The sequence below is a fragment of the Heterodontus francisci genome, chromosome 2 (genome assembly GCF_036365525.1).
Source record: "Heterodontus francisci isolate sHetFra1 chromosome 2, sHetFra1.hap1, whole genome shotgun sequence".
NCBI lineage: Eukaryota > Metazoa > Chordata > Chondrichthyes > Heterodontiformes > Heterodontidae > Heterodontus > Heterodontus francisci.
This window is the reverse complement of record NC_090372.1, coordinates 144,980,598-145,008,096: the sequence shown is the minus strand read 5'-3', so window position 1 is coordinate 145,008,096 and position 27,499 is coordinate 144,980,598. Positions and strand designations below refer to the sequence as shown.

General features: G+C 44.6%; 1 protein-coding gene across 2 annotated transcripts in view; it reads left to right on the top strand.

Moving 5' to 3' along the window:
- LOC137347289 (E3 ubiquitin-protein ligase HECW1-like) overlaps positions 1-27,499 on the top strand; it is a 630,030-nt gene that overhangs the window by 499,022 nt on the left and 103,509 nt on the right. For both annotated transcript variants that reach the window (XM_068011682.1, XM_068011674.1), the window contains one exon: positions 3,168-3,320. In XM_068011682.1, coding sequence (XP_067867783.1) covers positions 3,168-3,320 — 153 coding nt within the window. The remainder of the gene's footprint in view (positions 1-3,167; positions 3,321-27,499) is intronic.

The following is a 27,499-nucleotide window of genomic DNA, read 5'->3' as shown; positions in this document are numbered from 1 at the left end:
TCACAGGGATTTAAAATAGCTAAATGGGAACCTTTGATGGAAGGCAGAACCCTGGCCAGTTACAGCTTGTGTTATTGAGTTTGTTGTCATAGAAAGCAGCATTGTGGAAATGAAACCATGTTTTGGTCCTGAGTGATGCCATTTCTACAGCACCATTTTATGATGTTCAAGCATGAAAAGACAAAAGTCATTTGGCCCATCAAGGCCACATTTTCCACAGATGCTGTACAATCTCTCCTGTCATGGAATCTACTCCACCCTGTTAATCTCTTGACAAGAAAATGTTCTGGAAAGTTTCTCCTTATTTTCAAAGTTAAATCAAGCAAACTCACCAGCTTGACATTCAACATTATTCAGCAGTGTATTTCTAAGGTCCCAGCACCACGGGAGTCATGATGCTTCATACAGCATTTGATATCTTCATCTGCACTCATAGGACCCAATCCTAATCAGAGCCTGCTAAGTCTCTAGTTAGACTTTTGCTTGACATCACTGTGTGGTTTCTATTCCTAGAGACCTTAAAACTCGGACAATCTCCCATGAACCAACAGATTTTCACTATATGGGGCGAATTTCCTCTTCTGTTGTAATTTCAGTGGAAACTCTGTTTTGCCGTGTCAGGGGGCTTTCTACTGAATTTATGGTGACAGAGTGGGAGAAGCTCTGAGGAAGTTCACCCCCTACATATTTGGGTCAATATTAACTAAATTTTGATGGGAAACAAGTCCTCCTCATATACTTTCTGTTAATGAAAATCAGAGCAAATTAAAAAAGGAACCAAATCCTATTCTTTTCAGAAATAGGTGGAGAGAAAAAACAGCTTTGATTTACAAAAATTAAACTAAGTCTGTTTAAGTAATGATTATCAAAAAGGAGACACCATTTGGGAAGAATTACTGAGGGATAGGATCTATTCCCATTTGGAAGAAAATGGGCTTATCAGTGATAGGCAACATGGTTTTGTGCAGGGAAGGTCATGTCTTACCAACTTAATAGAATTCTTTGAGGAAGTGACAAAGTTGATTGATGAGGGAAGGGCTGTAGATGTCATATACATGGACTTCAGTAAGGCGTTTGATAAGGTTCCCCATGGTAGGCTGATGGAGAAAGTGAAGGCACATTGGGTCCAAGGTGTACTAGCTAGATGGATAAAGAACTGGCTGGGCAACAGGAGACAGAGAGTAGCAGTGGAAGGGAGTTTCTCAAAATGGAGACGTGTGACCAGTGGTGTTCCACAGGGATCCGTGCTGGGACCACTGTTGTTTGTGATATACATAAATGATTTGGAGGAAGGTATAGGTGGTCTGATTAGCAAGTTTGCAGATGACACTAAGATTGGTGGAGTAGCAGATAGTGAAGGGGACTGTCAGAGAATACAGCAGAATATAGATAGACTGGAGAGTTGGGCAGAGAAATGGCAGATGGAGTTCAATCAGGGCAAATGCGAGGTGATGCATTTTGGAAGATCCAATTCAAGAGTGAACTATACAGTAAATGGAAAAGTCCTGGGGAAAATTGATGTACAGAGAGATTTGGGTGTTCAGGTCCATTGTTCCCTGAAGGTGGCAACGCAGGTCAATAGAGTGGTCAAGAAGGCATACGGCATGCTTTCCTTCATCGGACGGGGTATTGAGTACGAGTTGGCAGGTTATGTTACAGTTGTATAGGACTTTGGTTCGGCCACATTTGGAATACTGCGTGCAGTTCTGGTCACCACATTACCAAAAGGATGTGGATGCTTTGGAGAGGGTGCAGAGGAGGTTCACCAGGATGTTGCCTGGTATGGAAGGCGCTAGCTATGAAGAGAGGTTGAGTAGATTAGGATTATTTTCATTAGAAAGACAGAGGTTGAGGGGGGACCTGATTGAGGTGTACAAAATCATGAGAGGTATAGACAGGGTGGATAGCAAGAAGCTTTTTCCCAGAGTGGGGGATTCAATTACTAGGGGGTCACGAGTTCAAAGTGAAAGGGGAAAAGTTTAGGGGGGATATGCGTGGAAAGTTCTTTACGCAGAGGGTGGTGGGTGCCTGGAACGCGTTGCCAGCGGAGGTGGTAGAGCGTCTTTTAAGATGTATCTAGACAGATACATGAATGGGCAGGAAGTAAAGAGATACAGACCCTTAGAAAATAGGCGTCATGTTTAGATAGAGGATCTGGATCTTGCAGGCTTGGAGGGCCGAAGGGCCTGTTCCTGTGCTGTAATTTTCTTTGTTCTTTTCTTTGTTCTTAATTACCGAGCCTGCCCAAAAGCTGAGTGAGTGGCATTAGCATAAACAGTAGAGACATTGAAATTAAACTTACCTGGGTTCGTTAGAGACAAAGGGCCCACTTTTAACTCTGTGTAAGTGGATGGGTTTTGAATGAGTTAAAATCTCACCCGGAATTTGCTTGTACTTGCATTTGACAACAAGCCAGCATTTTCAAAACAATAAGCTAATATGGAGCAAAATACTGCGGATGCTGGAAATCTGAAATAGAAACAGAAAGTGCTGGAAATACTCAGCAGGTCTGGCAGCATCTGTGGAGAGAGAAGCAGAGTTAATGATTCAGGTCTGTGAACTGCAGTTCAGATACAATTCATTAAAAGCTAGTACACAGGTACAGAAAGTCATCAAAAAGACTAATGTAGTGTCGGCCTTCATTTCAAAGGGATTGAAATTCAAAAGTGGGGTCGTTATACAGAGCCTTGCTTAGACCCCACCCTGAGTACTGCATTCAGTTTGGACATCAAACGTCAGGAAAGAGCTGTGATGTTCTATAGCGTCAAAAATCCCACTCATTTTACAGTTAAGGCTCACACATGAAGAATTGCCACTTGGGCAAGGTATGGAAGGTTGATAGTGACTGTGGAACTATACCCAATTGTGAGACAGTGCCTGCTGAGGCAGAAGGTAAACTGGATAGTGGTGGATGGGGAAACTGAATCATCTAATTAAGATTGTCCTGTTTGAATTGAGGACTTTAATAATAAAATGAAGTTTGTCTTCAGTAATGGTGGATAAGGGTGCATGAGTCTATAGTGGTACTGATTAGCACAGAAAATAAATGAACATAGAAACATCCAGCTTTATGTTTAGCATTTAAACTCATTGAATGTATGACTATTGCAGTATGTTTCCTCCTACCTGTACATTTTGCTTTAATTCTTTGCATATTTCTTTTGCAGTCTGGATTACAGCGGACCATCCCGAGAGTTTTTCTTCCTCTTGTCGCAAGAACTTTTCAATCCCTACTATGGTTTGTTTGAGTACTCCGCCAACGACACATACACTGTGCAGATCAGTCCGATGTCAGCATTTGTAGAAAACCATCTGGAATGGTAATGTTCATCCTTTCGTTACCCTACTTGCTTGTCAGGGTTGGAGCCTATGGGATAGAGGGGACAGTGGTTGCACGGATACATGATTGGCTGAGTGACAGGAAACAGAAAGTAGTGGTTAATGGTTGTTTTTCGGATTGGAAGAGAGTTTATAGTGGAGTTCCCCAGGGTTGGTGTTAGGATCCCTACGCTTCCTGATGCATATTAATGACTTGGACCTTGATGTGCAGGGCACAATTTCAAAATTTGTGACGGTACAAAACTTGGAAGTATTGTGAACTGTGAGAAGGATAGTGTAGAACTTCAAAAGGACATGGACAGGTTGGTGGAATGGGTGGACAAGTGGCAGATGAAGTTTAATGCGGAGAAGTGTGAAGTGATTCATTTTGGTAGAAAGAATGCAGAGAGGCAATATAAAATAAAGGGTACAATTCTAAAGGGGGTGCAGGAGCAGAGGGATCTAGGTGTTTATGTTCATGGATCATTGAAGGTGGCAGGACAAGTTGAGAGAGTGGTTAATAAAGCATACAACATCATAGGCTTTGTCAATGGGGGCATGGAGTACAAAAGCAAGGAAGTTATGTTAAAAACTTGTATAAAACACTGGTTTGGCTTCAACCGGAGTATTGCACCCAGTTCTGGGCACCAGACTTTAGGAGAGAAGTGGAGGCGTTGGACGGGTGCATAGGAGATTCGCAGGGATGAGGAACTTTGGTTGCGTGGATAGATTGGAGGAGTTGGGACTGTTTTCTTTGGAGAAGAGCAGGTGGAGAGGAGATTGGATAGAGCTATTCAAAATCATGAGGGGTCTGGACAGAGTAGATAGGAAGAAACTGTTTCCATTGGTGGAAGGATCGAGAACCAGAGGGCAAAGATTTAAGGTAATTGGAAGAGGAAGCAATGGCAACATGAGGAAAACCTTTTTCACACAGTGAGTGGTTAGGATCTGGAGTGCACTGCCTGGGAATGTGGTGGAGGCAGGTTCAATCAGGGCATTCAAGAGGGAATTGGATTATTATCTGAGAAGGAAAAATATAAAATATGCAGGCTGCGGGGAGAAGGCAGGGGTGTCGCACTTAATGAATTGTTCTTTCAGCGAGCAAGCACAGACATGACGAGCCAAATGGTTCTATGATAAAGCTACAGTCCCCACAATGTTTATTGTCGAAATTAACTGTATTCAAAAAATGTCTGGTAATTAATTCACTACAATATAATTGACAGACACCTTTAAATATCCACTGTGAATAGATTGTGAAAATCCTTTTTTTATTCTTCCAGCTCTCCCTCTGGGTTATCTTGTGGCTCATACTAGGGGTAGTGGCAGTCCCCCTCCCCCCTTCACGTTCATGCCCAATTAACTCTTTTCCTTACATAAGAGCATCTTTTTTTGAAAAAATGAATGTAGTCTTGTCCTTGGTTCTCGCTAATCTCTTCGGCTGTCCTTGTTCCATGCAGTAGTGCCAACCTGAAGCAGGTAGGCATTCTGTCTTAATTCCTTTGGGGTAGTACTCACCCTTGGCATTGGGCAATGAAATCGGTCCACCCAGATGCTCAACATCTTGCCAATAACAGTACTTCAATTTAAATTCAAAATAGGGTCAGTTTGAATCACTTTTATGTGCCATGTCATTTTGTCAGTGCTGTAATTTTTGGAATAAACCTCTGGGGGTGATTTTTGGTTGGCATTCTCCCGCTCATTTATTGGAACTTTGTTGGAAGGCTTGCAGTAACCTCAAGAAAATGGTGGAAATGATCCATTCGTATTTTTATGGGATTTCCATTGCTCGAGTGCCAAAGTTCTGGGAGAGCCAGAAGTTTTAAAAGGTACTTTTTTGCAAAATAACAGATTTGATAACAAAGACTTAAAAGGTTTTGAAAGCTTTGGGCACCTCAAAAATATGTATTTCATCCTCAAAGTATGAGTCACTATGTTCAGTTTCACCATCTGCAGATTGCCCTATGGATCGAGCCTTAACCCGTGAGGTTCTTGGCAGTTTCAATAATTACAGAAGACTATTTTTCCCCATGAGTAGACTGTATTCCACACGAATCATAAAGATCTGGATGATTCATCAAGGGCACAGTCGTAAGAAGATTAAATTGGTACTGCATCAAAGTTTTTGTTTCTAAATATTTTTCTACTTGCAGTTTTCTACTTACATAAGACCAGAGAATACTTTAATACTCTGTGGAGTAATGTGAGGTGACTTTTAGAGATGAGCCAGTGAAAGCACATTTTCTGAACTTTATACAAAATCAGCTCTGTGTTTTAATACTGTAGCTCTTGGCTACTAAGAAGAAAACACTAGGATTACCAAGCTGCTGAGCAAACCACACTGATATTCATGTCTTTGGCTTGACATCACAGGACACTGCTAGTTTGCCTCCTACATGTCAGCAACTCTAAGCAGCAACTCTAAACTAGCTGCTTTCCAAGTCAATGAAAACCAAAAACTTAGGAACACTTTATTTTATTTAGTTTTGGAATATTCTTGAGCTGGAATCATCAACTGCATTCCTTATGTGGTGTCACCCATGTTTAATTTTTTTTTCATATGTGAAAATTGCAAGTTCTTAGTCCTTAGTAATGAGGATTGACACACTGTCTATTCACTGCTGAATTTATGGTTGATGAATCAGTTGCCCATGGAATGGTAGAGGATGTTTGTGCATCAAATGGATGAGATGGTCGGGGTTGAATACTGAAGATGTGAGGATTGAAAAAATATTCTGGCGCCTTGTTATTAGTTTTGGGATCAGGGAATTTTCTGCAGAATAGTTCCATGGGAGATTAAATGGATGGAGTAGAGTCCATGAAAGCATAACTTGCACATGCCCTCATTTTGTATCCCCGCCTCAGTTCATCTGCCACTCAAAAGCTCATCCATGACTTTCTTACCTGTCGACTTGACTATTCCAATGCACCCCTGGCTGACTTCCCATGTTTACCCCCCAATAAACTTGAGGTCATCCAAAACCATGTTCCCATGTCCTAAATTGCACCAAGTTCCATTCACCAAACACCTCCGTGTTTGCTGACCTACATTGGCTCCCAGTTTAGCAGTGTCTCGATTTTAAAGTTCTCATCATTGTTTTCAAATCCCTCCATTGCCTCTCCCCTCCCAACCTCTATAATTTCTTCCAGCCCTACAACCCTCTGAGATATCTGCATTCCTCCAATTCTGGCCTCTTGACCATTGCCGACTTTAATTGCTCCACCATTGGCAGCCATGTCTTTTCCTGCCGACCTTTTTGTCCAAGCTTTTGGTCATATGTTTAATATCTCCTTTCACTTGATAGCGCCCTGGTGAAGTGCCTTGTGAAGTTTTACCACATACAAGGTGCTATATAAATACAAGTTGTTGTAAATTTATAGGATGTGAAATTCGGAGGTCCTCCGAGTGGGGGCACTACACCTCCAGCTGCTTCTGGCATAGCTTATGCTCCACCCCATGCTGGGAAGGGCACTCACGTAGCTATCTCATGAGTGCATCAGAAACCCCCTAACTGGTGCTGTCATGACGTCATTCAGCTCCACCGATGATTTAAGCAGACTGAGTCTTAGCCCATACAGTTCTATAGGGCAGTAGGATTACTTTTGCATTACGCTAACAAAGAGGCGGTATAGAGCCAGAGGGCAAAATGCTCTGCTTTGGTGCTGTAAACGTCCATGTTGTTGTGATTGCTGAAGAAGCTGGCCTGATAAGCCGTTTATCATTCCATGATATCTGATGTTTAAGTATCCTGAGTTTTGCCTCTCCAGACTCTGTAATATTGTTAAAAGCCAGGTTTTTTCATGTCTTAAGAAGCAAACAGCTTTGAGGTCCATATTGCAGTCACTATCAATTCAACAGCTAGTTAGTTTTGCTGTGGACATGAAACTTGATGCACAACACTATCTCTTTGTAGGCCTTTAATTGACAAAATAAAATCACCAATACCAAGTCTTGTCAAGGGCCAGTGCAATTGCAATCAATTGATGTTCATGCCAATGGTGGAGCAATTCACTGGTACAACCGCATCTATCACATGACAGATAGTAGGCTTCTGAAGCAAATATTCTACTGTGAGGTAAAAACAGAAATGGTTTGAAGAAGCAATACAGCTTCTTAAAAACAAGGCATGCAACTTGTTCCACCAGGACCACTTGGCTCCAGACCACATTACAGCCTTAGTCCAAATGTGGACAAAAGAGCTGAATTTCAGAGATGAGGTCAGAGTTACTGCCCTTGATATCAAGGCAGCATAGAACATAGAACATAGAACATAGAAAAATACAGCACAGAACAGGCCCTTCGGCCCACGATGTTGTGCCGATCCTTTGTCCTCTGTCAAGGACAATTTAATCTATACCCCATCATTCTCCTTTATCCATATACCTATCCAAAAGCCTTTTGAAAGTCCCTAAAGTTTCTGACTCAACAACTTCCCCGGGCAAGGCATTCCATGCCTCGACCACTCTCTGGGTAAAGAACCTTCCCCTGACATCCCCCTTATATCTCCCACCCTTCACCTTAAATTTATGACCCCTTGTAACGCTTTGCTCCACCCGGGGAAAAAGTTTCTGACTGTCTACCCTATCTATTCCCCTGATCATCTTATAAACCTCTATCATGTCACCCCTCATCCTTCTCCTTTCTAATGAGAAGAGGCCTAGAATGTTCAGCCTTTCCTCGTAAGACTTATTCTCCATTCCAGGCAACATCCTGGTAAATCTCCTCTGCACCCTCTCCAAGGCTTCCACATCCTTCCTAAAATGAGGCGACCAGAACTGCACACAGTACTCCAAATGAGGCCTTACCAAGGTCCTGTACAGCTGCATCATCACCTCACGGCTCTTAAATTCAATCCCTCTGCTAATGAACGCTAACACCCCATATGCCTTCTTCACAGCCCTATCCACTTGAGTTGCAACTTTCAATGATCTATGCACATAGACCCCAAGGTCTCTCTGCTCCTCCACATGCCCAAGAACCCTACCGTTAACCCAGTATTTTGCATTCATGTTTGTCCTTCCAAAATGGACGACCTCACACTTTTCAGGGTTAAACTCCATCTGCCACTTTTCAGCCCAGCACTGCAACCTATCCAAGTCCCTTTGCAGACGACAATAGCCCTCCTCGGTATCCACAACTCCACCAACCTTTGTATCATCTGCAAATTTACTGACCCACCCTTCGACTTCCTCATCCAAGTCGTTAATAAAAATCACAAACAGGAGAGGACCCAGAACTGATCCCTGCGGCACGCCACTGGTAACTGGGCTCCAGGCTGAGTATTTACCATCTAAGACCACTCTCTGCCTTCTATCAGTTAGCCAATTCTTAATCCAATTGGTCACATTCCCCACTATCCCATGCCTCCTGACTTTCTCCATAAGTCTACCATGGGGGACCTTATCAAATGCCTTACTAAAATCCATGTACACCACATCCACTGGTTTACCCTCATCCACTTGCTTGGTCACCTGCTCAAAGAATTCAATCAGGCTTGTGAGGCAAGACCTACCCCTCACAAAACCGTGCTGACTGTCCCGAATCAAGCAGTGTCTTTCCAGATGCTCAGAAATCCTATCCCTCAGCACCTTTTCCATCAACTTGCCTACCACTGAAGTAAGACTAACTGGCCTGTAATTCCCAGGGTTGTTCCTATTCCCTTTCTTGAACAGGGGCACAACATTTGCCACCCTCCAATCACCTGGTACCACCCCCGTCAGCAGAGAAGATGAAAAGATCATTGCCAGCGGCTCTGCAATTTCATCCCTTGCTTCCCATAACATCCTTGGATATACCCCGTCAGGCCCGGGAGACTTGTCTATCTTCAAGCATTTGACCAAGTGTGGCATCCAGGAGCCCCAGTAAAATTGAAGTCAGTGGGAATCAGGGAGGAAACTCTCCACTGGCTGGAGCTATACTTGGCACAAAGGAAGATGGTTGTCATTGTTCGAAGTCAGACATTGTTGCAGGAGTTCCTCAGGGTAGTGTCCTAGGCCCAACCATCTCCAGCTGCTTCATCAATGACCTTCCTTCTATCTTAAGGTCAGAAGTGGTGATGTTTGATGATGATTGCAGTGTTCAGTTCCATTCACAACTCCTCAGATAATGAAGTTGTCATGCTTGCATGCAGCAAGACCTAGGCACATTCAGACTTGAGCTGATAAGTGTCAAGTAATATTCATGCCACACAAGTGCCAGGCAATGATCATCTCCAACAAAACAGAATCTAGCCATCTTCGCTTGACATACAAAGGCATTACCATCACTGAATCCTTCAACATCTTGGGGTCACCATTGACCAGAAACTTAACTGGACCAGTCATATAAATACTGTGACAAGAGCAGGTCATAAGCTGGGACTTCACTGAGTATCTCATCACCTGACTCCCCAAAGACTGTCCGCCATCTACAAGGCACGAGTCAGGAGTGTGATGGAATATTCTCCACTTGTCTGGATGGGTCTAGCTCCAACAACACTCATGAAGCTCAACACCAGCCAGGCAAAACAGCCCATTTGATTGGCAGCCCATCCACCACCTTCAACATTCACTCTCTCCACCCCCATTGCACAGTACCAGCAGTGTGTGCCATCTACAACATGCATTGCAGCAACTCACCAAGCCTCCTTCGACAGCACCTTCCAACCCATGATCTCTACCACCTAGAAGATCAAGGGCAGCAGACACACCACCACCTGCAAGTTTCTCTCCAAGCCACATACTATCCTGACTTGAAACTATATTGCCATTCCTTCACTCTCTCTGGGTCAAAATCCTGGAACTTCCTCCCTACAGCACTGTGGGTGTATCTACAGCACAGGGACTGCAGAGGTTTAAGAAGGAGGCTCACCATCACCTTCTCAAAGGCAATTATGGATGGGTCAGCAATGCCCACATCCCATGAATGAAAAAACTCGGATGTTGTGCTTCTGGATAAGCCTTGGTATACATCATCCAGTGTCCTGGTGTCTCTTATTTCAAAATTGAATGTCTTCAAAATTAAGTAGAAAGGAAGAAACTTGTAAAACCACATGACCACCTGACTTCAGAGGAGGTGGTGGCATAGTGATCATGTCACTAGACTAGTAATCCAGGCTACTGCTCTGGATCCATGGGTTCGAATCCCACCATGGCAGATAGTGAAATTTGAATTCAATTAATCTGGAATTACAATTCTACTCTGTGTTATGGTGACCATGAAACCATTGTCAATTGTTGTTAAAAACCCATCTGATTAGGGAAGGAAATCTGCCATCCTAACCTGGTCTGGCCTACATGTGACTCCAGACCCACAGCAATGTGGTTGACTCTTAGGGGATGGGCAATGAATGCTGGCCTTGCCAGTGACTCCCACAAACAAATTTAAAAAAAACTATATTACACTGGGACCAAAGCCACAAGATGTTTTCCTGCATCAGGTTTAGTAATCACTAAGCGAGTACACAGAAAGACCTGAGAAACTTATGACAATCAAACCACCCTTGATGCAAAGAACATCCATGTGTCTTGTTCCCGAACATTTCTGATCACAGAAAGAGAGTTTTGTAAGATGTAAGGATGAATTCAGTTGCAAAGAAAGTGAGGATAATTTTTGAACAGGAACAGGGAATTAGAACAGGGAACATGGAATTATTTAGTGCCTTGTTCCCGCTGCCAGTTTTCCCACTGGCATTTCCACCCAGTCTTGGAAATAGGCCACTAGATTACTCGCCTATTTCAGGCAATTGCCTTATTAAAGTTTGTAAATCAGGGCCCTATGATAAAATTTCCAGGTATCGGTGGGTGCAGCACATGCCCATTGGTACCTGAGATAGAGCCCTAACCAGCATCCTTAAAGGGACCACTCAAAAAAATACTGAGTAAAAGTTATTACAATGTTTTTTTTTGTGTGGTTGAGACAAGCAGTAATGCTACTCCTGGCCCCACAAAAATCTTCCCAGCTGCTGACTGATCCTCCATGCACCACCCTCTTTAAGACAGTCTTTTAATCATTACTTAGCTGCATTATTGAATTAATCTAATTTCGAGGTCAGTTTAAAAAGAGATGCTGGCTTTTTATTTATGTTAAAGAAACTTATTCAAAGATTCTTCTGCCATTTCAGAGATTTGGTCAAAAGCTTCAGTTTTCTGTCCCAGGTTTTGTAAAATAAAAGAATTGTTGTCCAGTGTATTTTTTTTTTACATGGTCCAGATGTTCCTATAATTAGAAGCATTCAGCACATGCTAGTGATAAATAGTAGCCATGACGGAAGTTGTATTTATTCCAATTTGAATCTTAAGGCTCCTTTTTTTCAATGGTGATGGTGTTGACATCAGCTTCAAATTTGGCAACAACGTTGTAAAATAAACAAGCTAACACTGCTACCTCTGGAGGTGCTGACACCTCTTGCAGAGACAGTTTCCTCTGGAGGTAGCACTGCTGACAGTGGCAGGAAATGCAATCACTCAGTCAGTACTAAAATCTAGCATCTTTTTTGGGCCCATGCAGCTTCAGCCTGTACTGACCTCTCCCAGCCATCAGCGGGTTCAGTAGCTGGAAAGGAAGTTACAGATTGGGACAACTGTATATAAGTACAAGCTTGCGCAAGTGCAGTTGTTTGTCTGTCGCTGTCAGGAGTGTGTGATCTGTCCACAGAATAAATGTGACAGATACTACAGCACAAGGATAGTACAGAGATATTTGTACTTGAAAATGTTTTTGTAGTTGTAGCTCAGATAGGGCATTATTGATAAAGTCTCGGAATCTGGATAAGGTCAACTAATAACTTATTTACATATCCCTATTTACACTCTCCACAAGCCTCTCTAGCTAGCATCCTTCGAGTTGCTACTCTCTTCTTCCAAAGCCCATCACCATGTGACTGTTACATCATCATCACTACAGTGGGAGGGGTTGCTCTCACTGTCTGCTTCATTAACCCTTTCAGGTCTTTATACTACATCTTCCTGCAAATCTTTATGCATACATTTTCTTGAACAGATATACATTCTTGACCTTGCCTACTATCCCCAAGTCTCTGACCTCACAGATTTAGTCTGTTAGGAGGTGTCATGATTCTCCCTGATCTTGTTCTAGTCTGACTGGGATGATCAGTAGTCTGCCTTGTAAGCCTTGATCGGTGATTTGGTTGATTTTTTTACTCAGGATTGTAGTATTCTGTTTGCTCTGGGTTTCTTCTTCATCTTCTGGTTCTTCCAAATAAATGATTGACTGTTGCTTCAGGGGAATAAGGATAATGTTTCTCCTATTTCTACACATGTTCCCTTCTATTGTGTGTACAGATACAATCTCTGGTAGTTTTCATCTCTGTCGATTACAGTACCTTCCCTTTCTAGGTCTCGTATCCATACTCTTTGGCCTTCGTTCAGTTTCAGTCTCAGGCACAAAATCTTTTGTTGTAATTTCAAGTTTGTTGCCTTCTATAAGCGTTTTCCTGGTCCCTTACTCTCGTAGTCCCAACATCCAATTCTGGAAGCAATTTTTTAGGCAACATAGGAAGTTGCGTTCTTATCTTCCTGCCCATCTCTGCAGGTGATAGTCCACACATCAACGGTGTCGATCGATAAATTAGAATTGAGGTCAGAAGATCTTCATTCTTCCTCAATAAGGACTTTATGGTTCTTACACCTCTTTCCGCATCACCACTCGACTGTGGATAACATGATGAACTTGTGAGATGTTGAAATCCCATTCTTGTTGCAAACTGTGTGAAATATTCATGTGCAAACTGTGGTCCATTGTCTGACAGTATCTCATCAGGGATACCATGTGTTGCAAAGATGTAGAACTCTTATAACTGCTTCTGTCATTATTGAATATAACCTTCTCACTTCCATCCACCTTGAGAAGTAATCAATGATGATTATGTAGGACTTTCTGTTGAACATGAATAAATCAGTACCTAAAAGTTCCCATGGTCTGTTCGGAAATTGAGTAGTTATCAGTAGTGATCGCTGTTCTGGTCTTTGTATTGCACAGATCTGTCAGTTCTGGATCAGATTTTCGATGTCTTTGGATATTCCTGGACACCACACTGATGATTGTGCCCTTGCTCTGAACTTCATTAGTTCCATGTGGCCTTGATGTGGACGTTCCTAGATAATTGATTGAAGTGAACTGGGAATGACTGGTCTGTAATTATAAGCTAGCAAATTGTTGATGATTGTGAAGTATTTTCTATATTCATAGAAAGTTTTCATTGCTTTCCCACTGGGACGTTCTTGTGGCCACCCTTGTGTGCAATATTGCCTTATACGAACACATTCTTCATCGCTTTTTTGGGTGTGATGACTTGCAGTTTCTGTATGCTTGCTGGCCAGTTTTGTGCCGTATATTGTGAATATGACTCTATCTCGTCCACAAAATTCACATCTTGTTGTGTCGGATGATCTATCTTGATAGTACATCAGCGGACTTTTGCATCTTTTCTTGGAATTAGATACATCTCATACGTATATCTCATCAATCTTAAACAAAATCTTTGGATTCTTGGAGGTATTTTTGAGATCGCCTTTTCATCCAACAAAGATACCAAAGGTTTATGGTCTGTCTCAATAACAACTCTCAAACCAACAATATAATCAGAAAATTTCTCACTTGCCCATGTGATGGCAAGTGCTTCTTTTTCAATTACCACATACCTTGTCTCTGTCGCGGACAAAGCCCTAGATGCGGAGTATATTGGTCTGCGAGAACCATCAGGTTGCTCCTGGAAAAAGACTGCCCCTAAGCCCATGGAGGAGGTATCTGCAGCTATCATTGTTGGCAGTGTAGGGTTATAGTATGCCAAGGTGTCCGCCAATATTATCATTTCTTTAATCTTCCAGAATGCTTGTTCTTGATGTGATCTCCAACACCACGCTTGATCTTTTTTGAGAAGTTGTCTTAGCAGTTCTGTAACCTGCGCTAAGTGAGGTAGAAATTTAGCTTACTGATTCGCCATTCTAAGGAATCTTTGGAGCTGCTGAACAGAAGTAGGAGTAGGGAATTCTGTAATGGCTTGTGTCTTCTGTGGGTCTGCCATTATACCTTTACTGCTTAGTATATGTCCCAAGAAACAAATTGATGTCTTGGAGAATTTACACTTCTCGTTCAGTGTTTATCCCTGTTTCTTGGAGCTATTGTAAAACTGCTCGAACTCTTTGGTCATGGACCCCTATTAACTGGCCATGTATCAGGATGTAATCTATGGAACAAATTACTCCCTTGAGCCCTTCTAAGATGTTAGACATAAACCTTTGGAAGATCTCTGGTGTGGAAGTTATCCCAAACGGTAACCAATTGAAATGTCGGGAGGGGAACAAAATCCAGCCCCAGGAGTGTGCTACAAATCCCAAGGCCAATGTTAGAAGGAGAAAAATGCTTTGTGAAGTGATAGGAATGGTTTGAGAGAACAGGACAGTTATTCTAAAGGGAGACTTCAATCAGCCAGATATAAACTGGGGAACACCAAGTACTTCAGATTCAAAATTCGTAAATGTAATGCATTTGTAATGTAATAGTTTTAGTTTTTAGTTTTAGAGATACAGCACTGAAACAGGCCCTTCGGCCCACCGAGTCTGTGCCGACCATCAACCACCCACTTATACTAATGCTACACTAATCCCATATTCCTACCACATCCCCACCTGTCCCTATATTTCCCTACCACCTACCTACACTAGGGGCAATTGCTAATGGCCAATTTACCTATCAACCTGCAAGTCTTTGGCATGTGGGAGGAAACCGGAGCACCCGGAGGAAACCCGCGCAAACACAGGGAGAACTTGCAAACTCCACACAGGCAGTACCCAGAATTGAACCCGGGTCACTGGAGCTGTGAGGCTGCGGTGCTAACCACTGCGCCACTGTGCCGCCCTAATGTAATGTAAACCTTCCAAATGGTGGTGTAAATGTAGTTAGTAATCTTGAGCTCTCGTCTAAGGAAACCTGCCAAAACCCACTCTTGGTATCGAGTTTGGTAAACGTGATGCTCTGAGACAATTTTGCCAAGCTGTCATTCACTGTAGACATTGGGTGAATTTCACGCACCACTGCTTTTTTAAGTTGCGTTAAATCCACACAGATACGAAGAGTACTATCTTGTTTTGGCACTGGAACCATAACCAAACACCACTCTGTTGGTTTTGTAACAGGAGAAATGACTCCCATCCCTGGTCATTTCTTCCAGCTAATGTTGAACTTGGTTCATCAACGGGTGAGGTATCATTCTGGGTGAAAAGATACAAACTGGTCTGGCATCTTCTTTAAGTGTGATTCTGTACTCAGTCTTGAGTCTTCCGAGACCTGAGAAAAGTTTTGGCTGGTCTGCTTGAAAACGACTGTTTACCTGTGGCTGTTTGACTTCACCAATCTTCTTGATCAGATTCAGGTCGAAGCACGCTTTTCTGCTTCGGAGGGAAAATTCTTGGTTTTGCAAGACCTTTAAGGTTTGCATAATTTGTCTCCCTCTATATTGGAGGGTTGCTTGATGCTTACCCTTTCAGTGCTGCATCTCTAAATAAAAAAAAATATGTTACAAATTCCAGGTGAAGATGAGTACTACCACTTGCTGTTTCCTTGATGCACCATTGCATTGGGAGAGAGTAGCTCCCCTTAAGGATCAGTGTGGCAATCTATGTGTGGAGCCACGGGAAATGAGCGAGGTCTAAAATGAATATTTCTCATCCGTATTTACCGTGGAGAAAGTCATGGAAGCTAGTGAGTTCAAGGGAGGGAACAGCGATATCCTGGAGCATATCAGCATTACAAAGGAGGAGGTGTTGGAGGTTTTCAAGCGCATTAAGGTGGATAAATCCCCAGGGCCTGACCAGGTGTATCCTAGGATGCTATGGGAAACAAGGGAGGAGATTGCTGAAGCCCTGGCAGAGATTTTTGTATCATTGTTAGCCACGGGTGAGGTACCCGAAGACTGGAGGATAGCTCATGTTGTGCCTTTATTTAAGAAGGGCAGCAGGGATAAGCCAGGCAACTACAGGCCAGTGAGCCTTAAATCAGTGGCGGGAAAGTTATTGGAAGGGATTCTGAGAGACAGGATTTATATGCATTTGGAAAGGCATGGTCTGATTGGGGATAGTCAGCATGGCTTTGTGCGTGGGAAATCATGTCTCATGAATTTGATTGAGTTTTTCGAGGAGGTGACCAAGAGGATTGACGAGGGCAGGGTGGTGGACGTTGTCTACATGGACTTTAGCCAGGCCTTTGACAAGGTCCCGCATGGTAGGCTGGTCCAGAAGATTCGAACACATGGGATCCAGGGTGAGCTAGCCAATTGGATACAAAATTGGCTTGGTGATAGGAGGCAGAGGGTGGTAGTGGAGGGTTGTTTTTCAGATTGGAGGCCGGTGACCAGTGGTGTACTGCAGGGATCGGTGCTGGGCCCTCTGTTGTTTGTCATATATATTAATGACTTGGATGTGAATGTAGGGGGCATGATTAGTAAGTTTGCAGGTGACACCAAAATTGGTGGTATCATGGACAGTGAAGAAGGTTGGCGAAGGTTACAACAGTATATAGATCAACTGGGAAAGTGGGCAAGGGATTGGCAAATGGAATTTAATGCAGGCAAGTGCAAAGTGATGCATTTTGGGAAGTTAAACCAGGGCAGGACATATACAGTGAATGGCAGGGCCCTGGGGAGTGTTGTTGAGCAGAGAGACCTTGGGGTGCAAGTACATAGTTCCCTGAAAGTGGCAACACAGGTAGACAGGGTGGCGAAGAAGGCGTATGGCATGCTTGCCTTCATCGGCTGAGGCATTGAGTACAAGAGTTGGGACGTCATGTTACAGTTGTACATAACGTTGGTTAGGCCGCATTTGGAGTACTGTGTGCAGTTCTGGTCACCGCACTACAGGAAAGATGTGATTAAGCTAGAGAGGGTGCAGAAAAGATTCACAAGGATGTTGCCTGGTTTGGAGGGCTTGAGTTATAAAGAGAGATTGGATAGGCTGGGTCTGTTTTTCCTGGAGTGAAGGGGGCTGAGAGGGATAGAGGTATATAAAATTATGAGAGGCATTGATAGGGTAGATAGCCAGTGTCTGTTTCCCATGGTAGGGTGACTAAAACTAGAGGGCATAGATTTAAGGTGAGAGGGAGGAGGTTTAAAGGGGATCAAAGGGGTAAATCTTTCTCACAAAGATTAGTGGGTATCTGGAATGAGCTGCCTGAGAAGGTGGTGGAGGCAGGAACAGTAGCAACATTTAAGAGGCATCTGGACAGGTACTTGAATGAGCAAGGCATAGAGGGATATGAAATTAATGCAGGCAGGTGGGATTAGTATAGATAGGCATCATGGTCGGCATAGACGCGGTGGGCCGAAGGGCCTGTTACTATGCTGTACGAATCTATGACTCTATGAATAGGACATTGTACTAAATAGGTAGAACAGTTGAAAATAAGCCAGAGGAAATCATGACACAACTGTACAGTGCTCTGAACCAACCACACCTTGAGTACTGCAACCAGCTGCAACTTTCTGAGATCTCTGCACTCCTCTGGTTCTGGCCACTTGCAAATCCCTGATTTCTTTCACTCTACCATTGATGACTGTGTATTCTACTGTATAGGCCCAAAGCTCTGGAATCTCCGCACTAAACCTTTGCCTTTCTACCTGCCTCTCCTCCTTTAAGATGTTCTTAAAAGCCACCTCTGACCAAACTTTTGGTTGCCTATCCTAATATTTCCTTATACGGCTTGGTGTCAAACATTGACTTATAACGCTCCTGTGAAGTGCGTTGGGACATTTTACTACAGTAAAGGTGTTATATATATGCAAATTGTTGTTGTTATGGTCATCCAGATCCAAAGCAGACATTCAAGCACTGAATGCAGTGTAGGGAAGAATCTGAAGGCTGATCCTTAGTTTCAGGGATCCGAAGTGTGAGGAGCGGCAGGAATGATGGGCTTTTCAGCCTGAAAAGGAGGTGAATCAGTGAACAAAATAGTGGTGTTGTATTGCAGACGACATAAGTGTTGATAAATCTGTTCAAAACCTTTGATAATAGTTTCTCTTTATGGAGTACTGTAGAATAAAGTTTACTTGTGAAATTGATCCCCTTAGTCATGATCAGCAAATTCTGCTGTAATTCTAACAGCTCACAAGATCAGAGCCACTAATAGAGAGACAGGATGGAAAGAGCTCTTCAGACTCTAATCAAATAGCTGACCATCATCTGTCGAGTGTCTCCTGTTAGCACCATTCCAGTGTAGTCCATTCAGTGACTCTAAATGTGAACTTTACTCAGAATCAAGAAACTGAGCAAAAAGGCCTCAGCCCCTCCATCCAGTAATAAATTAGTCAGTGGAGCTGGAAATGAATACCAGTCTTTACAGTTCAAGTTCTCAGAATGTTTAGAAATGGATGACAGATGTCAGAAATTGCAGTCCTCTGGCAGGGGGTTTAACCCAACCTTTTAAGATAATTGCGAGTCTCTTTTAAATAAACAGAAATTTTCCTGGAAATTTGAAGAATGGTCTGACCTGTGCATGCTAGATATGATCAATATAAAGAAACAGTGGCCTTTACTACTGTCTCACTCAGGCCTTCTGGGAGTTGAAGCCTCCATTTTCTTTGAACATTTCTACTGATCACTCCCTCATAAAAGGCTAATTAATATCTGTGCCCAGCCATCAATCTAAACCATGTCGATATCTATGCCTGGTCCTGATTTAGGATTGTCTGTTTTTTTTTCCTGAGAATAACTTGAAATGACAAATGTATGTGATAACTTTCTAAAAATGAAAATGCAAGAGATATGAGCATTTGATCCTACACTAGAATAAAAGATAAAAAATGTGGAAATAGACAGCAGGTCCATTGCTATATGAAAAGATATACTATCATTTCATGTTGAGATATTCCCAATTAGCAGTTCTGATGAAGGAACTTCATCCAAATGTAAATCTATTTTTTCTCCCTGATAGACCTGCTGCAGATGCACAGCATTTTCTATTATAGTTTAAAATTTCCCGGCATATTTTTCCTCCTTTTTATCTAGTTTCATTCCAAAGATGTAATAATATTTAATCGTTAAACAGCTTCTCCCTCACTCTTGAGCTCACTCACCTTTGTTGCTTATGTTTTATCGTTTAGACTGACCTGTAGACAGAGAATCAAATGGAGCAAAGACACGAGAGAGTGTGGCTAGAGTGAGAAGGAAGCAATATTGTCCAACTCACCCAGCCTGAACTGCACTTTCTGATGGGCAGTGTGGAGTGTTAGTGGCAGTGGCACCAGTGAAACTTGCAGCTAAGTCCATGGAAACAATCTTGCGAAAAAGTGTAATCCACTTCAGTTTAAAATGCTCTACATTTTCTTCATATGTCAACTTCTGTGCAGCTTCAATAAAGAGACAGTCGATGTTACAGAGGTGGAAATAAACAGTCTGTGTAACAGAGAGGATATGGAATCGGAACCTCGGATCAGGTCAAATAGCTGAGATTTTTTTTTTCGTTCATGGGATGTAGGCGTCGCTGGCTAGGCCAGCACTTATTGCCCATCCCTAATTGCCCTTGAACTGAGTGGCCATTTCAGAGGGCATTTTTTTAAGAGTCAAACACATTGCTGTGGATCTGGAGTCACATGTAGGCCGGACCAGGTAAGGACGGCAGATTTCCTTCCCTAAAGGACATTAGTGAACCAGATGGGTTTTTACAACAATCGACAATGGCTTCATGATCACACTAGACTAGCTTTTTAATTCCAGATTTTATTAATTGAATTCAAATTTCACCATCTGCCGTTGTGGGATTCGAACCCACGTCCCCAGAGCATTATCCTGGGCCTCTGGGCTACCAGTCCAGTGACATTATCACTACGCCACCGCCTCCCCGGCTGCAAACAGTTAGCTTCTACCTGAGACATTGGCCGGAGAGAAGGGTGGAATTGGTGGCCGGAGAGGAGTTTGTGTGGAGGGGGCTGAAGACAATGGCTTAATGTTGAATTGAGAGAAATTTTGGCTCTTCCAGGACTGGATGTCAGCCAAGCAGCATGACAACATAGAGGCAGTGGAGGGATTGAGAGAGATGGTGGAGAGGTAGACCTGGGTCTCATCAACGTATACGTGGTACCTGATACCAATATTTACAGGGCTTCGGCACTGGGTGGGAGCAATTATGGACGAGAAACTCAGAAGTACAGTCTTTTTAATTGATTGACAGGCTGCTGCCTGTCAGCTGGAAAAGTCTATACCAGAAGGACACAGTGGAGGAGCAGGTAGGGGGAAGACAGGGAGAGATTGCAATCCGGGAGGTCTAATGGCGGTGGAGGAAGCAAGAGATCGCAAGCTAGGGGATTTGGTAGATAGTGGTCGAGGGAGATCACAGAGGGTGAGATGGTGATTGGAGGGGGTCAAATCGCCAGGGGGAGAGCAGCAGATAGATTGCGGGAGGGGAGTGTGAGTGGTTTACAGAGAAGTATTTTGGACCAGGAAGGAACAATCCTGGCCCGCAGTAAAGTGCAGTAAAGGATCTTATGGATCGAACCTTTCTCGCCTCCTTTTACTTGTTGGGTTTCCCAAGACCCAGGAAACCTGACCGACTGTAGCTAAAAATAGAAACACTGTGAAAATGAAGGCACACAGCTGCGTTAAAAGATTCTAATGACCGATCTGCCTCCTGAGGGTAGATTGGTTGCCCATACGCCTCCCCCCTTCCTGCCTCTATTAAAACCAGAGGTGGGTGGGTATGAGGCAGATTGGGTTCTTGTTTCAGATTTTTAAAAATTTAACTTTACCCCCCAACACAATCCTATCCATTTTGGGGGGGCTTAAAATTGCCCTCGATTTCTTTGGATGATGTCGCCAAGAGGTGTCATGTAGCTGAGGAATAGAAGAGGTCCAAGGATAGATCTTTGAGAAAACTTTAGAGGTAATGGTGTGAGGGTGGGAATAGAAGCCATCGCTGGAGATGTTCTGGCTATGATTGAATAGGTATGATTGGAACAAAACAAGAGCAATCCCACTGACCTGGACAGTGGAGGAGGATGGAGTAGGTGACTGTGTCAAAGGCTGCACTGAGGTAGAGGAGGGATAGTGCACCAGCACTTTCAAATTTTATAATTTCAATACTTTTCCATACATATTTGAACTTTCTAAAGGTTATCTAGGGCAAAAGTATATTTGGCAATACCCCAGTGTCTTGGACAATAAACATGGAGGCAATAAACAGAGTCTGTAGGATGATGACATGCTGCACAGCATTCAAAACCCTCTAATTGACAATTGACAAAGTGGAAGTGCTGCTTTGTGAGGCAGGTGTAAGGAGCTAACCTTATTTTCCACCAATCGGGCAGCTTCTAAAGAAGACTGAAGTACAGGATGTTGTAGGCAGAAGCAGTGCTACCAGAAGTTGTCAGGCTATGCTGAATGGGCAAAGATCTGGTGAGAGTGTTGTCTTCTGATAACTACAATCTCCATCTTTGACTTTAAGCTGCCAATATGGCATAACTGGGTGGAAAATTCACCTTCCAATGGATGTGTGGTAAACTTGTTATTGTTCTTTAAAGGGGAGGAGAGCAGTGATTTTTTTTGTTGTTGTGATAATGCTACATGTAACATGATAATTTCAATGGGATAATTTTTATGGAAACAATGAAAGTTTTGACAAATGCATTTTCCTGACAGTAGCAATCCTTTGTACATTGTACACATGACAACTAGTGATGGGAAATGCTGTGTGGCTATTTCCTAAATCTCCTGTTGTAATTTCAGGTTTCAGTAGTTGCAATAAATTTTACATACCCTCCCTAACAGTAGCTGCACTGAGTAGGCTGGATTTAGTGAGGCCGTTTGGAGTGGGAATGGAGGCATGGGGAGCTGCAAAATATCAGCGGATGCATCTGCCCAGAAATCCAATGTCATGGTGTCAGTTCTGGATATAGTCAGCGGCAAGAAAGCTCCAAGACAGTGGTGAAGCCCCAACGCAATGGGACTGCAATTTGAATTGTTGAACGTATAGTTATAATATATTTGCATGCAACTGATAGCCATTCAATTGGGGGCTTGTAATTAAGTGGATGGTGGGCGGCCATTGAAAGCTGGTGGCACTGATGCGAGGCCTCAGTGCCTTGACGGGAAGGCAGCAATGATCAGCACTGCATAGGAGAAGAGGGGGGAGGGGAGGCCATTGTCACTCACAATGGAGTGCGTTCTGCATGGGTGGGCTTGGTTTCGGCTGGCAGTACCGGGTGTGCCTTGGTCTCGGGTGGCAGCACTGTGGGTCTTGATCTCGGGTGGTAGTACCCGGGGGGGGGGGGGGGGGGGTGGTGGCGGGGGGTTGGTCTTGGATGGCTACACTTGGGGGGGCTTGGTCCCCACGGTCTGATGGGTGGGTTTGGTCTCAGGTGGTCTGCATGGGTGGAGTTCGTGTCGGGTGGTCTGCATGGGTGGGCTTGTCGGGTGGCAGTACCAGCTGGGATTGGTCTCGGGGGTCAGTACCAGGTGGGCTTGGTCTCCAGTGACAGGACCAAGTGTGCTTGGTATCGGGTGGTCTGCATGGGTGGTTTGGTCTCGGGTGAGAAGGTTGGGTGGCCATACTGCTGGCTGAGAGGGTTGTGTGGCAATACTGCTGAGTGAGAGCTTTGGCTCTGAGCAAGAGTGGGCACTGAGGTCCATTAGCATATAAACCGAGTGGGGTGGCAAAGATATCAAGGCAACTTCATCTCTGCAAGGACAGTGCTGTGGAGGCTGACTGATCACCTGGCATGAGTTTCATATACCCTGTCTTTTTGGACCCCTATGGTATGATGCAGTGCCTCAGACAGAGGGAGGGCCACGAGGCAGCTGTGGCTGCCCGTGAAGCTCTATGATAAGAGGAGCAGCAGCAGCCGGTCATGCCAAGAAGGGCCCAGCTGCGGGAGAGAGTGTACTGGACTCGCCTCACTAACTCCAAATGTCCGAGTGGCATTGTCAGTGAAGACTGCAGATCTCCAGGGAGGCCATCACTGACGTATGCACCTTGCTACAGGACATGTTGCGACCTATGGGTTTTGGGGGTCACGCTATGCCAGTGGCCCTGAAGATCACAGGGCCATTGGCCTAACTTTTATGTGTCTGGATCTTTACAGGGATAGAACGTGGAGATGTGTGGGGTCTCCAGGCAGCAGCCTATCACTGCATCAAGGAGGTGACCAGTGCCCTGTTCAAGAGGGCCAGCGACTATGTGCACTACCGGATCGACCCTAACAGTTGAAAGGTCGACAGGGCCATCAGCTTCAGGTCCATCGCTGGATTCCTCCAGGTGCAAGGTATGATAGATTGTGTGCATGTGGCCATCAAGGCTCCAATCAATCAATGTTCAACTGGTCTGCTACCACCAAAAATGTTTCCTTCAGTTGTGTGCCCACTTCCCGGGAAGCAGACACGATGTCTTCATACTTCGACAGCCCCAGGTGCCTCAGCTTTTCAATGCCCCCGCACGCCTTAAGAGATGGATTCTCAGGGACCAGGGCTACCCCTTGAAGACATGGTTACTCACCCCTGTGACGAACCCTCGCACTGCAGCAGAGGAGAGGTACAACACTTGCCAAGACTCCATTCGCGCGACCATCGAGCAGGCCATTGAACTGCTGAAGATGCGATTCCAATGCCTGGATCAATCCTGTGGAGCCCTGCACCCAGTGAGGGTATCACATTTCGTGGTGGTCTTCTGTGCTCTGCACATTCTAGCACTGCAGAGGAGGGAGGCATTGCTAGACGAGGGCTGATTGATTGCCAATCTTGAACCAACGAGGAGGACATGGAGGAGGGTGATGAGCAAGCAGCACTGGATGTTGAACCCCTTGCACCGGAGGCCAGGGACAGTGAGTGGTGGACCAGTGAGGCAAGAAACAGCCTCATACTTACCCGCTTCCAGCCACCATGATGACCACTCTGAGTGACTCATCTCAATGCATTCAGTCTGTAGCCTCCTTTCTATTTGGATTCCGTGCCTTGCGCCCAGCTTAAATATGTGCTCTGGCACATCTGAGACACTTAGCAAAGGAGGGCTGTGCCTACATTGGCAGCCCAATGAGAGAGAGTGGTGAAGTCAGCATCTCATAATTAAGGCATGAAAGATTAAGCATTTTCCAAAAATGAAAGTAAACTGTAATAATGAGATTACTTTATAACACAATACAAATGGCAAATGTCAAACACCCATGAAACCCCAAGTGTATCTAAGTGCTTTTCTTTATACTTTTTTGTATGCTTCTACAAGGTGTGACACCTGCGATAGCAGCTGGGCTGGAGGCAGGCTGCTGATCAGGCTGCATCTTGGCCTATGATGATGTTGGCAGCCTTCCTCAGGCTCCCTGAGGCATGGAGGGCCCGGCTGCCTGAGGGTTTACTGCATTGGTGCAGGACTCTCCTCAGGTGTCGCGGTTACTGGGGCTGGGTTCACTGGCAGAAGGCTAAAAAACCGCTGTCCACACTCAGAGCACCCTGAAGGGAGACCCCAGCTGTGGAGGTCAGCCTCTGCTCCTCCCTCTCAAGGCTCATTTGGACCTCCCTGCAGACTAGAGAAGGACAAGGAGCTGGAGAAGACACCAGATGCCTTGTCCTTCTCTCACCTTGCCACTGCTACATTGAGCTCATGGCTGTACATGGCACACATCTGTGCGATCTGACTCTCCATGAGAGTCACCAATCTCTCGATGGAGGATGCCATATACTCACACACCTGAGACATGGCAGCACTCATGACATGGATGGATTCCTCCACCATCTGCTCATGGCTGCGCATTACCTCTGGCAATTCCGCCAGATGTTGCTTTACCTCTCTCTGTAACTCCAGCATGCCCTGTGCTGTCAACACCAGAGGCTCGTCATCACCCTGGGGCTCAGCATGGGCCTGGTCACCCACAGTCCTCCAACTGTCAGAGGCCTCGGCAGTCTCAGTCTCAGCCAGCTGCTCGGGCATATGTGTGGTGCTCTCACCAGCTTGTGACCCTGATTCTACAGCCAAACATAAACCCACCGAGGTGAAAGTATCTGCACTGGTGGAAGGTGCAGGAGAGTCATGTGACGGTGCATCCTCTGACTGCTTCTTCTCAGAGGTTGGCAGCTGTCCTTCTTCAGTTGAAGCCTTCTATGGATGCTGACCTGCATGAGAGAACACAAATGTATGGGTTAGGCTGTGCTGATCTTGTCATACAAGCCATACATGATGTGGTTGTCCAGAAGTGTGTTTGATGCTGAATGAAGACAATCCTCACTCTTGCGTGGAGACTCGAGTCTCACCATCATCTACTGAGTGGCCGCACTGGGGCCCTGCTAACTCCAGTGCCTCCTCCTCAGCCGTCGACAGAGGCCATATATCTGGAATTCCTCCGTCAGTCTTTGAAGCCTCCTTGTTATTATGCACCTGCTTGTCTTGCAGATGGAAAGGGGGACATAGTAAGAGCTCACAGGAAGAGCCAGAGAACAGTTCTGCTAATGACAGTCCCTCATCTCCTGCTGGGGTTTCCTATGTGGCTCATGCCCATGTCTGCTCTCAGGGGAAGTAATGGTGGTGAGCTGTGAAAGAAGGTGGCCTGAGGCTGAGATGCAGCCATGCATCTGGCAAGATGTGGTGATGCCTAACCTTCTTTGCCAGCACCTTTGTGGTGCCTCGCTCCCCATGCCCCACTTCCTCCCATGCAGCCACATGCAAACCCCAAAGAGGAGGGAGGTATGGAACACTCACTTTGGCAGCATGAAGGAGGTCATTGATTCTTTTCCTCCACTACACCTATATTAGGGGGGTGACCCCGCAGCTGCTGATCTCCTCTGCAATCTCCATCCAGGCTTGTTTGGTCAGGCGGGAGGACCTCTTGCCATCATTGGGGAAGAGGACCTTCTGCCTTTCCCTTGCAGCCTAGAGGAGAATCTCCAGGGAGGCATTGCTAAACTGTGGGGTCACCAGGTGTCTTGACCTCTGACATAGTGTGCTGTCCTTCTTGGGGGTGGGGGGATGGGGGTAGTGGTCCAGGAGTCACTCCAACACCCAGTTCAGCAGCGATCAGCAAAGAGTGAATCAGTCAAAGGCAGCAATGCAAGCAGGGCTGGCAGGGCTTTTAATATGGCACCAGCACCTGCTCTGGAGTCATTTGACGCCCCAGTCAGCGAGCGCCACGGAGCCCACCCCATTACATAATTGGATGGGCCCCGCACCTTCATTATGATAACTGGCCGCCAGTTGCATGATTGTGATGGGCCGGCCACAAACGTGACGAGTGTTGATGGCGCCGGGATCCGTGACGGGTTAACTAAATTCAGCCCAGCGTGGGGGACTGAGTCATATAGACCAGGAGTGTTTGAACCAATATCCCGGTGTGTGATGAATCAGCTGATCTCAGCTAAGGTAGCAGTGAGAATGTTAAAAATAATTGGTTTCAACATACCCACTCAAGGAAAAGGAAAAAGACAGCCTGAGTTCCCACACCTGCACCACCTCCAGAATATTGAAATAAAGTTTAATAATCATTCCTCAGGGAAGTTTTAATATTCGCATTGGATCATATTGGGATGGCATTTCACACTGATGACGTAAGAGATACCTGGAATACTTTGTGCAGTGCTATAACTCTGTACCTGGTATGCCAGCAAATGCACAGTTGGCCAGAATTGACAATATGGGAAGGAAATCCATAATAATAATAATTTAGGCAGCAAATGCAAAATGTGACTTAAATTGCTACTGTGTTAAAGTTGAAAAATAATTTCACAGCATGTTGATGCGCGTGTGTGTTTATTTTGTTTGTTTTATTTTTCTTTTTTAAAAAGACACAAAAAATTGCAGTTCAGCAAATGCAGCTTCTCAGACAAAGGCATGTCAGCAGCATGTTGGAGAAGCACGGAATCCACGCTGAGCACATGAAGTATTTTCACTTGTCTAGCTTGACTAGGCTTATACTGTGCGCCTATTGAGATGGTTTCCTTCTAACAGTTTGTTGCTGAAAGAATCGCACTTCAACACAAGCGCATATATGAGTGTTTAAATGTGTTCAACAGCTCCTCTTTGTTGCCAACATGGAAACAGCTGTACAGCCAGCACAATAAGTCCACTGTTAGAACATGGCTTTCAGCCACGACACATTTCTAAAAGTAGCTTACAATTAGATCGCAGCTAGATAACATATAGATTGAGACTTGCATTGAACGACATAGCAATATTTTATTTTCATTTCATTTTAAAAGGGTTAGCTCTTGAGTTAAAGCCTTT